Consider the following 14,683-nt stretch of genomic DNA (forward strand, 5'->3'; position numbering starts at 1 on the left):
TAGAAAGTACTCAATACCTTTTAGTTGCTGCTACTGCTATTATTAGTACTGTTAACTTCTATGATTAGTACTACACCAATAGTTTCATGCCTTATCTTCCCCATGCTTCCCATGAAAGTTCCTTGAGAGCAGACCATGTATTTTACTACTGTTTGTAGGCCTGCCACTGTGCCCTGCACATAATTTTCTAAGGGTATCTTCTACTTAAAGGAAAAGTAATTTTAAGTTTTTTTAGTTAAATCTGCTAAGTAGAACCAAGTTTATACAAAGGTCTATACAGAAGGTATCCAGCTGACTACTATGAAAAATAGAGACATTTACTGAAGAAGATACAAGATACAAGAAACATTGTACATAGGACAATGACACCTCAGTCCCCTTCATAGCTGGCACCTTGGGACCTCACACAGTTCTCAGGTCTTTGTTGACTGCAGACGATGCATGTTCAACATTCTCGGGTGCTCCGCTTGTTCCAGGCCTTTCAGAACAGGGATCACTTTCAACAGATTCTCAACCATTTTGAAGCGTTTGTGCCACATTTTTATTTGCGCTGCACTCATTGCGTTTTTCGTGAAAGCCTTCTGAATCATGGAAATAGTTTCTGTGGAGGAATGTTCAAGCTTAATGCAAAATCGGATGCAGATTCGTTGCTGTGCTCGTTCAGTCATTTTGAATGAGACAGCCACACAGTACACATCCTCACTGAACAGCATCTGCTGCCCCACTGACTAGTACAGTGAAGTCGTCACTGTTCACACACGCACATTCCAGTCCACTCTCCTTGGCTGCCAGGTTACACTGACATCGAGCAAACTATTATCATTGTATTAACAATGGCTGGACTTTTTCTGGACAGATCTCATAAATCATTCATAATAAAACCAATTTTTACATAGATTTTGTATTTGCTAATTCTTGTTTTAAAGTATGTATTATGTTACTTATGTTGTGAGTTAGCAACCAGTTTTATAAAGGTGTATTGTTAATAAAACTTTATCTTTTTTACAGGAAAAAATGTGCAAAAAACCATGGAAAGCCTGGCACTGGGCCGAAAAACCACCTGCCACGCCCTATCACCAACCTTTAGGCGTCTCATCTTATTATTATTAAATTTATTATTGGGCCTATCCTTTATTGAGTACTTACTATGAACTGGGTACCAGGCTAAGCACTTTTGTTGCTGATGGAAATGGGGTACGTCCACAGGGTCAGGAGAAAAGCATTCCCCGGACCCACGTGTGGGAGGATGAGGTGTAGCGGTAACATTTCATTGAGGCCGGAGCATGAAGCTGGAGCAAATACAAAGGGACTGTCCCAGGTGCCTGGTGTCTGTGTCTCATCCACGCCAGGTGGTTCTGCTCCAACCCACGGTAGGAGATGTCCAGCCTTTCATCACCAAGCCCAGAAGGGCTGGAGTCCAGATCCTCCAGTTTAGTCCACGCCAAAGCCTAGTTTAGTCCACGCCAAAGCCTAGTCCCCATCCGACTAGCTTAGTCTCTGTTCCTGGCTGGTGCTGCGCTGCTGTACCCGGGCTCACGCCTGGGGCCTACTCTGGGAGCAGTGCGTGGGCCTGCGTGGCTCCCAGAAAAGAACGTGGAAGGAACAGAAAACACACACAAACAAAAAAACGCTTCCCTAGAAAAATGCCTTTGTGAAGCTTTGACTATGTTATCCTGAGTTTTCAAACTGAACAATATCTTCTTCAGTCCTTTGTAGGTTTGTGCTGGACCCTGCCACAAACCAGTCAATTTCCTGTGTCTTCCAAGGTCCTGCGTCCCTTATCCACCTGATCCTCCCCCCAGGCTAAGACTCCTCTCTTTCTACGCCATCATCTGGGCTCCCGCTGTGCCTGCCTCATAGTAGGGAAACCTACCTGGCCTGAATTAGTCGCTAACATCAGTCTTGTGGGAGAGCTACTGCTACCTCCACCACTTTTTGTAGACTTAGGATCTAGAAAGAAATTTTCTAATGAGCGTTAGTTTTTCAAGCTCAAGCCAAATTACAGAAAATGTTTCTTAAGATATTTGATCCTATAGAAAGCTCACAGTTTTGTTTTATCCTAGGTTTATTTTTTTCAAAGACTCATTTAGAGGATAAACAAAGTCGTAAAAAGAGAGAAGAAAGCGTAATTATTCATTTCTCTTTTCCTCTGAAGTAACCTCCATTTAAAAAAAATTATGTTCTTGATCACCAGTTAGAAACAAACCAAGTTTGAATTGAGAAAGTCTTTTAAAAAATACCTTTCAAAATGAAATTTAAAAATACTTCCCTTCCTCCCCCTCCCCCTCTCTTTATATATTTTTTTACAGGATCTTCACTTCCTAGACCTGCCTGGCCTTCCCAGCCCACCTATCAGTATGAAACCCTCTTACCCACCCTCTTAACCCACACTCATATTTCATACCTGATTCTTCCCGTATTTCTAATTCATAAATGCTTTGTCTCTCATCCTCGTTCTGTATGTTGATTCCTGTGCAATAAGTTTGAAGGAAGACTACTGGTTTTTTTATGTCAAGTTAAACTCATAGAAATAAGAGGGAGCCCTGCTTTAGCTCCCCGACCTTGCCATTCATTTGTTTAGGAGTAGTGAGAACCAGCTAATTCCACAAGAGCTGCTCTGTGGACCTATTCTACGAACTCATTTGGTTCAACCAGGGATTGTTTTTTAAAGCCACATTGAAATCAAAGTGTTTTCCCAGGCTCTTGGAGTGCCCGGGTCAAGAATGCTGACAATCTGCTGTCGGAGAGAGGCCGTCAGCTTCACCCCCTATCAAGCGCTCCCCGTCACCACTTGCATAAGAACAAGCAGGCGACCCGCTGCCTTGTGACAAGCACTGTGACTCTGGAGGGAGCCAAGTGCTGTGAATGAAGCCCTGTAAAAGGTCATTTTATGTAAGAGGAAATAATGGCGTCACTCAGGGGGCATACATAATTTTGAATGAAAAACCTGTCTCCAGGATGCTGGAGTACATGTACTTACCAGGGAGGGACCCCCCTCTCTTTTCTCCCCTCTCCTCTCAGGAAAAGCTACGAGTTCTGAAATCTCCTCCAAGCTGTGGTTATTGCATGTCCCACAGAGGTTATAAACTGATACTTACTATTGAATTTTGAGCTTTGTGGATTAGCTTCACCTAGTTTCCTGGAGGGGAAGCAAGAAGTTGGGCCACCTTCCAACCCCGTGGTCGTCCACTGCACACCCCTTCCTCAGGGAATACTTCTCCCGGCACCTACCCAGAGAGGTGAGAAAAGGCCGTCAGCTACCTCCTCCAACAACTGTACAAACATTCGAATCACTTCAACATTTTTTCAGCTCCAGAGATAATTTCAAGACCATGGGGTTGAGGTGGGGGGTAGCTGGTAACACCGGATACATTCCATGAGTATTTTAGGAGTCATGTGATACAATAAATTCCAAACAGCTTTTTAATCCAGTTCCCAAATAAATAATTCAATTAATTTTTGAAAAGGACATATTCTAAAGACCACATTTGAAAATATGCTTTTTTTCAAAATACATACCTGCTTTCATTTGTGAATTTTCTGCTCACTTAAGTTTTTGTGAAACCGCATGGATGATATTTGGAAAGTCTAAGTGAGAACTCACTTTTCAAAACTGTAGAATTCAAGTTTACTTTTAATATGTATAAACCCCTTAAGGCAGCTTACATAATTTAAATAAAATTTATCCTTTTGGCAGGGGGCAGGGTGTGACGACTGAAAGCTTCAGGTGATTATTTGCCAGACTGACAGCACCTTGAGTTTACATAAATTATCTCCCAAGCTGTAAAACTAGTGGCTCAATGGATAGAGTGCTAATTAACAATCAAGGAGGCTGGGTTAGGTTTAACATCCTGTCTTTGACTAATTGGCCGTGACCATGGGTGGCTTACTGGCCCCTCCTGGGTTCATTTTCTTCCTCTGCAAAAAGAGGAGGGATGAATGAGACTTTGTCTAAACTTCTAAAATACCATTTGCACTCTGGTTTCACACTCACCATTTACGCAGACAGAGGAGCAGTATTTTTGCCTACTCTTTTACACAAGGCACGCACAAACTTGGGTCCACCCGTGGGAGACAGCCATGCAACACAGGTCAGGTCTTCTAGTAGCTACCTGGTGCTTTTTATAGGCTTCCGATGTTTAATTAAAATTTCTTGCAATAATTACAATTATTCCATTGTGAGCCAGGGCATTGTGGCAAGGGTCAGATTCACCCTCGTATCTTCAACCACAACTCAGGTACTAGTAGGTACCTTAAGAGTCTCCTTTGCTGTCAGAAACTAAAAGAGGAAATTCATAAATTATTCTGCCACTGAGACTGGAGCCATTGCCTCCAGTGGTGGTGTTGAAACAGGGCAACAGGCCATTACAAAGGGACTTGGCACAACCACAGACCACTCCTTTGTAACAGGGGTTTAGCAGGCTGGGGCCAACCCTCAAAGCAGGATGCTCACAGCTCTGGGGAAGCCCGCTCTGCCCTGGGCTGTTTCAAACCCTTCAGATGTCAGGCTCTGCAACAAAAACTGGCCAATTCACCTTCACCAGCCATGAAAGGTACTAGCAAGAAAAGTGAATATATAAATGCGCACACACAGATGGACGTATTGAGGATTACTTAGAAGGATCATTAATGGCAGGATGTTTACAAACTGTAGCCAAGCTTTGTAGAAGTAGACATTTTTTTTCCACAGCTAAATAGTAGAAAGAGAATATGCCTAAAACTCTTTCCAGTTTGGCTCCTTTAACTGTGATTAGTCACAAAGCCAGGCTGCTCTTTTGAGGTGATGAGTCAGCCCTGACAGAGTGAGCCACGCCGCTCAGTAAAATTTGCTCCAGCCAAGTACCAAATACTTGCAAAATAACTGAACTGTTGGCTTCAGGAGGAACTGAACTGTACATGAGCTGTCAGCTTCGAGAGAAAGCCAGTGAAGGAACATGACTTAATTAAAACTTCGAAACTCCGCAAGAGTCATTTCCTGTTTCTTTCTATACAATAGCTAAATACTCATTTTTTTTTTTTTTTTTCAGTTACTTGGGAAGTTTGGGATGTCTGGTCTTACAGGACCAGATTGCTCACGTTTGCTCACTCTGCTGTGAACGACTTTGGCAGGGTTCGAGGGTCTGCAACATGACTAACTGACTCTTTTTTCAGGTTTTCATTTCCAGAGTCCAGCTGAACATCAAATGCTTCAGGTGAATGCCCAGGCAGGGAGCAATCACTCCCACAACCACCGTGTCTCAGCAGTTAATTCTGACTCTGCCTTGAGGTGTAGCAAAGTGCAGCTCTCTGGCCTCAGGTTCTAAAAATCACCGCAAGATAAAAGATAAAGTGAGATTCAGGGAACTCTCAGACCAAGGAGCTGTGCCTGCATCAGCAGTGCACTCCGCTCTCTGAAGTCCTCTGACCCCACCTACTCTCTTTCATAACCAGACTCACTGTGTACGCGAGAAAGACCAGGGCTCTAGAACCCCCACCCCACGGTGTCCATGTGCCTGTGTGCTGAGGGTTTCCAACAAGGCATTTCAGAAAGAAACAAAGCAGGGAAGAACACCTTGATTGACAGATTCATGTGATCCGTGAGTTCATTTTTCAGGTTTTCCTATGCCAATTAGGCTAGACAATTGCAATGCTGTGTTCCTAGGATTCCTTCCACTTTAATATAAATATAAATGTGGCATCAGTTTGACAAAAAAACTAGGAATTACTTACTGTTATTTTCAGTTGCAAAAATACCCTGTTCTTAAATCCAAATAATTTGAATTGAAACACACATTATATGTACTATATGAATGTGTAATATCTATATCTGTATAGGTATTATGGAAATATAAATATCTAATCCCTCTTAAAATTGTCTCTAGAGAATAATAGTATTTTCATTTGCACAGTGCTTCACTAGAAGTGAAGTGGCTGAGCAGTGGCTCTGGGGCTCACCCTCCTGCAGATTTCACACCGCTTCCCGGTGCACCCACGCTAGCTCCTCGGGCCTGGTGGGGCTCTCAGTCCCACTCACAAGTGAGTAGACCGAGGCTCACAGACAGTGAACAGACTGCCTGCTATCACAAGACTAATCAGAGTCAGAAGCAGAGTCTAAGCCCATCCTTGCTGTTTCCAATATAGTGTATGCATGAATTACTGCAGCAGTATTGATAAGAGCATAAACACAGAAACTCACTGGATGACAATAGATGAAGGAATGAATATATCGACTCAGTAGGCTATTGTGCTTTCATTAAAATTATGACTTTAGATAGTAATCACAAAGGTGATAGCTACAGTGTATTGAATGCTTACTTGTGACAGGAAGAGCAAGAGCCTCTTTACATGAACCGATTTTGAGTTCACAACTCCACGAGACAGTTGCCATCGTTGTCTGCGTATGGCACGTGAAAACCAAAGCTAAAATAGATTAAATCGTGTGCCCAAGAGAACTCAGCTAAAAAGAACAAGCTTATCTGACTCTAATCAGATTTCTCAATCTCAGCACTATTAACATTTGGGGCTGAATAATTCTTTGATGTAAGGGACTGTCCTGTGATTTGTAGGATATTTAGCAGCATCTCTGACCTATATCACTAGCTGTGAAAATGAAAAATGTCTCCAACTTATCAAATGTCTCCTGAGGGACGCGAGTGTTCCAGGCTGAGAGCCATACTCTAAAGCATAGACTTCATCACTGTCCTATCACCTCCTTCCAACACCACCAGCCTTCCCACAGAAACATTTTTTTTTTCGTACCGACCTAGTCATAGACAGAATTCTCCAAGAAACAAGATCTGAGACTCCGGGCTTTGATTGTAGAAAGTTTAGGTGGGAAGAGGGTGAGAGAGGGCAGTGTTCTTGAGAGCCTCACCTGTGAGGAAGCAAGGGAAGCAGACCTGGGCAGAGGGACGGCTGCAAGGCCAGCCCATTATTGAGACAGGCCCCAGCCTGTTCTGCAGGGAGCTCGGGAGCTGGGATGGCCCTTTACAGTGGTCCTAACGGAGGGGCCTGGTCTTTAACCACGCCCCAGATGGATCCAGACCAATCACTGGACGTGGATTACCAGGAAGGGGGTGCGTCCTAGGGCAATATGATTCTCCCTGAGACAAGACTGAGGACAATTCTGAGAAAAGGACTCACTGAGAGCAGGACAGCCACCAGCAATACCACACCTACGGACAGAGTGCCTCCGCTCTATTAAGAAATAAAATGTGTGTGTGTGTGTGTGTGTGTGTGTGTAAAATAAGTTTATGATGAAACAATCAAAATACTTATTATTTCATTATAACTCAAAATGCATAAGCATATGAACTAAGACTGGAAATTAATAAGCAAATGAAAGAGTAACACTATAAATCATTTTTTTTTATCTTTTTCAAAGTTGAATGCAAGGATGTTGCTATCATACTGCTCTGACCATTTAAAGAAGGGCTGAGATCTCAGAAAATACAACTCATAGCTTTAAAACACCATATATTACATATTCGTGTGGCCAAGCCATTTTATGTGCCCTAAAACACAGGACTTCCAAGCACTCTTATATTATGTACTAACTTATTAAATCTTCTCAATGACCCTAAGGTAGATACTGTCATCAACTACATTTTATGGAGAAGAAAATTGAATTTCCACAAGGTTATGTAACTTAATATCTGCATGGCTGGTGAGGGATGGACCTGGAGCCTGAACCCATGTCCTCTCAGGCTCAGATCCTGGCTGTCACCCTCCGCGCTTTGTCACCTGCTGCAAACCTCACGTGGCACTGGACCCCTGAAGTCCCCTCACAATGGCAGTAATCTGTCTTCTCAGATTTCATTTCTTCTTTAAAAAAAACAAAGATATTGCCTAAAACAGTAGAGTAATAAAGCTGACAATGTAAGACTATGCTAAGGGATAAAAAACTGCCTTTGAATTTTCTATTTTAAACCTTTTGAGATTTAAAGGCTTTTTTTTTGAGATTTAAAGGTTTTTAATGCCAATGGAGATTTTAAAAGGTATGCTATTTTCCTTTAAAGGATCAAGTCTCTCTTTTGCTCTCAACATAAAACAGGAAGCTTTAGAAATATCTGCTTTAAGAATGATTCTCTTAAAGTCAAGGCTTTACCCTCTCAAGAGACCCAGAAGGACTAGACCACAGGTGGGGAACATAAGTCCCACAGGCCAAATCCTGCTCTCCACCTTGTTTTACCCTTATTTCTACCCCGGGGCAACTGTTAAAGAGTAGTTACATTTATACAGTCCTACAATAACATTCGGCCCTTTGAAGGCACCCGTGAGGCTGACGTGGCCCCCGGTGAAAATGAGTCCGATGCCCCTGGCGGAGGCTCTGCTGGGACTCAAGAGGGAGTTGCCTTCACGCCAGTTACTAAACACCATTTCTCATGCTCTGGGGCATCGTAGAAAATTCAGCTCAAATTCATTAGCATGAGGTAATTATTTCACCAAAAGATCTGAGTGAATTTTTTATGCCATATTCAAGAGGCCCAGGTAATGTTTTTAAAAATAAATTTCCAACCTCAAAAATTATGTTTTTTTTTTCCCAGAATGGCCACAGGCCTTACAAGAGAGAAACCCTCCAGAACCCTCTCTCCCACCGGCCGCTGGTGCCCCTGCCCGGGGACAAGGCTTTCACAAGGTCCGCAGATCGGTCATCTCAGTCGGTACTTTATTGGAAATGGAATGCATTTTTAAAATATGAAAAATATATCACAGCTATCCAAATCATCTAAGAGGCATATTTACACAAATCATGACCACACGTTAAGTCCACCAATGTGATAGTAAAGTATTTGGTACATGGTGATACTTGTCTTTCAGAAGCTGGCATTCGAATATTCTGAAACTAAGCAGAAAGCTGACAGTGCAATGTAACAATCATTTTATCTTTCTTCTCAAAATTAATACAGTAATTTGGGAGAACCACCTATTATTAAGATCCTCTTCCTCACTATTCAGCTGATCCCTAGCAGACCCAGCTTCAGAGCAGAAAGGAGCAGGCGAGCAGGCCTCTCTAGCTCTTCTTACAGAGATGCTTCCACAGATTCAGAGTCCTGCTTCCTTCACCGGACAGTAATGCCCTTTCAAAGAAAACCCTTTTGGGTCCTATACTCTGTTTGGCAGGTACCCTGCTGTCATCCAATGCTCTGCACATCTCAATGGGCTATATAAAATGCGGATCAAAAAAGTCACCCTTCAAATTATGTCTAAGTTTTAGAAAGTAGTTCTTAAAAACCCACCCAACACAAATTCACAATTAGTATATCTTAGTTTGCTTTTGGTAAATTGGAATATTTCTCTAGAAAGAATCCCTGATGGCTTCAATGCCAAGCTCTATCATTTTCAAATTGAAAGTTCATTCTGCTGAGAGCATTTTATTGGTAGAGCAAAAAAAAGTTTGTTTAAGGAAAAAGAGAAGAATAATGCTCACAAGCCCTTCCTCACCTACAAAACTCTGTGTTTGAGGGGATTTTTTTTAGTTCCACTCCAGTCTTAGACCCTCTTCTAAACCTACCATAGAACATGACATTGTAAACACTTGGAGACAAGCCAGAAAGAAAACAAGTGATGTGTTTGAACTTCCACACTGGCAACAACAAATTTGTAGTGTCAGATTTAAAATGAGAAATCTTTAAGAGAAATAGGTAGACGAGGGCAGACAAAGAGTTAAATAAGAGACCTTTGAACTTAACCAGACTTCCTAACAGTGTTTACACAAGAGGGAAACTCTTTTAAGCAGCAAGTTGGGTTTTCTACCTCCAAGTGAAAAAAACATCAAGTGAAATTATAAAGTTGGTTTGATTTCTCTCTGAGCGAAATCCAGCTTCCTCTATGAGGGCAATGTTTGAAAGGGCCCTTTATAGCCATTTAGTTTCTGACCTCAGCACTCCCTGCAGGGCCTATGCAGATGTGTGATTTCCGCTAAGAAAGTACGGAGGTGTGTCATGCTGGGAAGCCCTTCCCAGTAATAGCTGTTCTCAGGGAACGACAGGAAGGCAAAAGAAGTACAGTGTGAGGCAAGAGAAACCACCTCCTGGGCGCTGGGAAGTCACACATGGTTTCCTCTTTCATTCATTTGTCCCAACAAATAGTTAATTGAGCTCACTGTATACAAAGCTTGGTGCCAACATAAGTTCAAGGACAAAAGTTCAGGTGGCACATTCCTTTTAATTTTCCAACTTTTTACATTTTGTGTTTATTTAAGGAGTGGGTTTTCTGTTGGACCTGCCCTTTCCTTCTTTTTCTTGAGTTGAAAGAAGTGCTTTTATCTTTTTTCATGGAGGTGATTGGTTAGGATTTCTAATACCTTAGGTGGCGTATACCATTTTTTTATGGGTAAAATAGAACCACTGACACATTAAATGATATCCATTTGTATTTTGTTGCGTGTATTGTTTCCTTGTTCTGGAAGAATTATTCAACCATAATAATTTCAAAGTTGTCAAAACACAGGAACCATCCCATTCCTCTCCTTTCTCATTTCTAAGGTTTCACAATTAAAAGCTAAGAGACCTTCAAACTAGAGAGCCCACTAACAGGGTCAATTCAACATAAATACCGCAGTAGACCAAGACTGTGGAGAGACAGAACAAGGGACCATGATTCTGGTGACCCCACTAAGAAGCACAGACATTGTGGGGAAAAAAAACTTCCACCAGCCAGTACTTAGCCTATGTATAAGCTAACAACCTACAAGAACCTTAATTTTAAAAGTACTTGGTGTAAGTTTTACCTTTTTTATAGCAATGAATTTGAAAGAAAAATCCTTCTATCTGGAAAAAAGCCATGGCTTAATGGGGGTTGTATATCCTACACATATGAAACCTTGAGCACAGTGAGGCATTATCTAAAAAGTACAGCGGTGGTTCCAAAGAAGCTGAACCAAACTTGCCTCAGCGCTGCAGATTTGGCTAAGCTGCCTATCCTATTTACATACACACATACATATGTGATTTTTCGAAATCTTTGCAGCATGTGTTCACAACCATAACCTAAATAGCCACTGGAAGGAGAAGTCCACTTAAGTTCTGCTTGTCATTTTCTCAAGTTTTCATGGGCCCTTGCCACTTTTTGGATTAGTTATGAGCTCAAAATGTCATCATTGCACTAAAAAATAATTTGACCCCAATACCCCTTTTCCAGATGAAGGAGTAGCTCTAACATAAAATTCTGTTTTCATTTCTTGACTACATTAACTTAGCATGGGCCTAACACTGACCTGCCCAATATGGATGCTGAAAAATTACTGATCCAGATTTCGTGAAAAAGATCATGGAAAACAGGGACCCATGAGTAAAGCCGTGCAGACAGGAAGTGATTTTCAGCCCCTGGTGGATTTTGTATCATCTACAGCACATTTTAAACTCAAGTAGCATCTGCCCTTGTGGATGTTGACCATCCTTTTGACTTAACACAGAAGAGGGTTTGTTTTACCTTTAAAGGCACATCCCCCCATGCCCAACGCCTCTTGAACAAGTGGCTGCTAAAACAAGACTGGGGTTGTTGCCCTACTGAAAATCCAGTGTTTATCCACTCCTTTCTTTTTCAATTTCTGAGTTTAGTTAACCTAACTACAAAACACATAACCAATTTTTCCACAGAGCAATAGAAAGTAAAACAGTTGGTTTCTCTGATCAACATTATTTTCAGTAAGAAAACAAAAAGTTATGACTCTTAGTCCTTTGAAATAAGTACAAACTGTCATTTTAAACTCTAAGATTCTAGGGTGTGCTTCTAGAATAAAGTATGAAAATGCGGTTCCAGTAAAGTGCACACAGTCCTTGAAGAAGGGTAATCTCTACTGTGGACAGAACACAAAAATGTTCTCTCAAACAAGGTGAATGATTCCCTTTTCCTTCATTATGCTTTTTGAAATGAAACACCAAATGCATTTATACTCAGCAACCAAAGAAACGTCCTTATTAAACCCTTCACAGATAATGTAAGTGAGGTTCTGTCCCTACAATAGACCCAGCCCTACCACACGTTCAAGATCACCTTGTCATCAGTTGGGTTATGTTTTAAGTATTTCGAATTAGACATCATTACTACTCATTTTTTTTTTTTAGAAAAACATTTAGATTTTCATAATTACACAATTTTGAACATTTATCTTCTTTAAACTTCTACACAACAGATACATCTAAGGGGAAGAAATCTCAAAAAAGGTTATATCACAGAGTTTAATTTCAACCACCTGGCATAACAATAGAAGTGTCAGACGCTCTGAAAATGCCCTAGGAATAATGAATTAATGAATTCTTAGTGTTTTCCCCTACTCCGCCCTTTCTTCTTTTCCAAGATTAGAACTTACTAGGGAATAGGTTTTTGAAAATAAAATTCCTTTTTGGGGAAATGGCCTACATTCAGAAATGTCTTAGAACAAGTATTTTTTAAAAAACTAATAAATAATCATAAATCAAAATACATTAAAATAAAATTACAGTACATCATTACTCCTAGAAGGTCCACCATAGTGGAATATCCTTTCAAAGGTTCATAAATAAAGCCTTCTGGACTTGAAATCATTTCCTGCATTGTGATGAAGAAGAGTATGCAGAAAACTGAAGAGGAATCCCAAGTTATCAGTCTGGTAATGTCCAAACTACTTGATCTGGTGCGGAGCAGAGAGATTTGTTTTCGATCCAAGTGGAGACAATGGAAAGGTGCTCGTCTCACTTCCTCAAGTCCTCAAAACCTGGAAAGAAAGGGCACGAAATGAAGTAGGTGGCTCAGATGCCTCCAAGACCCAGTTCTCTTCGGGCCAGTCAGTCAGACAAAGCGTGCTCGTTAAGACACTGAGGTCACTCTCTCAAGTGCTCAGACACCGAAAGGACCAGCGGGTGCACACCACCGAACACGGGGGGGCCAGGGTGGGCGGGGTGGCAGTGCGCGAGGCCCCCCAGCCTGGCCCGAGTTCCCCACCCTCCCCGCTCTGCCCGGCATCTCCTGGCTCCGGCTTGCTTCTCCTCTTTTCACCTACCCAGAAACTTGTTATAACTTCTCATTTTTTTCCACCCAAGAGTCAAACCGGTGAACAAGCTTCCTACTCCTAACAGCCCCAAGCCCCAATCCGCCCCAATGCTCGAGTGGCCCTCGGTAGCCAGAGGCGACGGGACCTTACCTTGTCATCTTTTCTTGCCCGGGTGCTGCCCCCTTCAGGCAGAGTTGGAGGTGCTGCGGAGAAGTCGGTGGCCGTGAGGCTGCGAGAGCGGTTGTTGGTGTGGGTGCGGTAGTTGATGCGGGTGCGGATGCGGGTGCGGATGCGGGTGAGAGTGTGGATGCGCATACGGGTGGAGCGGCTGAGGCTTGGGTTGGGGCTGCGGCTGGGGCTGGGGCTGGGGTTGGGGCTGCGGCTGGGGCTGGGGCTGGGGTTGGGGCTGAAGCTGTGGCTGCGGGGGCTGCTGCTGGACAAGGTGCTGCTGCTTCTGCCGCGTGGACTTGACCGCCAGGATTGCCTGACGATTCTTGTACTGCACCATCTGCAGCGTGATCTCGGCGTTCCAGCCCTGGTCCTGCGGGCACCGAAAGTCGATCTCCTTGCCCTCGGCCATCACCACAGTGAAGTACATATACTTGCCCTTGCGCTCTACGCAGTCCACGGTCTTCATGTTGGAAAAGTGTAATTCCTTGAGCTTGACCGGCGGCTCCAGGCCGGCCACGGCAGGGCCTCCGGGTTGGGACTGTTCCGCTGGCCCCTGCCCAGGCTGTTGCTGTGGCTGGTGGTGTTGGTGTTGAAGCTGCTTGGGCGGAATGAGCAACAGCCCCTCCTCAGTGAGGATGCAGCACTTTTTCTTCCAGAGCTGCAGCAACCCATCGCTTCGCTTCTCCAACACACCCTCTTTCAGCGCCTTGCAACCGCTGCTTTCCAACATCTTTCCGGCATAGGGGGAGACGCCGCTCGGCTCGGCCTCTCCACTTCCAGCCGCCCGGGCTGGGGGCAGCAGCAGCAGATGCGCTCCGTCCTCGCCCCAGCGGTTTCCGCAGCCGCCCGCCCGGAGAGCGCAGAGCAGGCTGACACGCAGGAAGCAGAGCGGCGGCGCCTCGGGGCCCGGGCAGAGGGGCAGCCGCGTCCTGATGCGCCACCAGGTCCGGGAGCTGCGAGCCTCCGGGCCTTTGCCGTCCTCTTGCGAGCGCTCACTGAAGGGCACTGGCCGGGCCCCCTCACGACGCTTTTGAATGGGCCATCCCCTCCACCCCCGAGTGACACCCAGCGGAAAAGGCGGCTCTTGGCGCCCGCACCGCGGGGAAAAGCCCAACTCCGAGAGGCGCTCCGCCGCCGGCGCACGCCTCATTAACTTGGGGCCTTTCCGAAGCCGGCCGCGTCCCCGCCCCCAGCGTCGCTCGCTCCGCCTCCCGCCGCCCACAGCCTCCTGCGCTCCGTCCGGGGACGGCTGCGGAGATGTGAGCGCTGGAAACTTCTCTCCTCCGCCAGGGGCGATAAGTGAGGATGTCCTAGCTGCCCAACGACCAGTGCTGACGCCCAGAGGGCGCGGAGTGGCTGTCCCCACCGCCCCGGCTCTCCCCGGCGGCGGGGCAGTCGGCTCGCAGCCTCAGAAAATGAAGATGGGGCCGCGAGGTGGGCGCTGCTACCGGACTGTGCACGAACGCTCCCTCCCTCTCCGCCCTCGGGAACCAACCCAGGGGACTCGCGCTGCGCTTGCGAATCCCGCAGCGCCAGTGCCCTGACCTGGGCGCGCGAGGA

The 14,683-nt window shown here is 44.6% G+C and overlaps 1 protein-coding gene and 1 long non-coding RNA gene across 2 annotated transcripts; both read right to left on the minus strand.

The window, feature by feature from the left end:
* Positions 1–296: 296 nt before the first annotated feature.
* On the minus strand, positions 297–2,616 carry LOC128626889 (uncharacterized). Its single transcript, XR_008391000.1, has 2 exons — positions 2,405–2,616; positions 297–601 (listed from the first exon to the last, which is right to left on the minus strand). It is a non-coding gene; the product is annotated as an uncharacterized LOC128626889 (long non-coding RNA).
* A 6,014-nt stretch (positions 2,617–8,630) lies between these two features.
* Positions 8,631–14,273, minus strand: PHLDA1 (pleckstrin homology like domain family A member 1). The gene is made up of 2 exons (XM_037144713.2): positions 13,103–14,273; positions 8,631–12,676 (listed from the first exon to the last, which is right to left on the minus strand). Exon 1 carries the CDS (start codon positions 14,271–14,273, stop codon positions 13,137–13,139), a length of 1,137 nt encoding a protein of 378 aa, XP_037000608.2. The 3' UTR covers positions 8,631–12,676; positions 13,103–13,136.
* Positions 14,274–14,683: the final 410 nt, after the last annotated feature.

The sequence above is a fragment of the Artibeus jamaicensis genome, unplaced genomic scaffold (genome assembly GCF_021234435.1).
Source record: "Artibeus jamaicensis isolate MK-2021 breed Jamaican fruit bat unplaced genomic scaffold, CSHL_Jam_final contig_233, whole genome shotgun sequence".
NCBI classification, from domain to species: domain Eukaryota; kingdom Metazoa; phylum Chordata; class Mammalia; order Chiroptera; family Phyllostomidae; genus Artibeus; species Artibeus jamaicensis.

Coding starts and splice junctions, on each gene's coding strand:
- PHLDA1 (XM_037144713.2), bottom strand. CDS start 14,273: ATGAGGCGTGCGCCGGCGGCGGAGCGCCTCTCGGAGTTGGGCTTTTCC.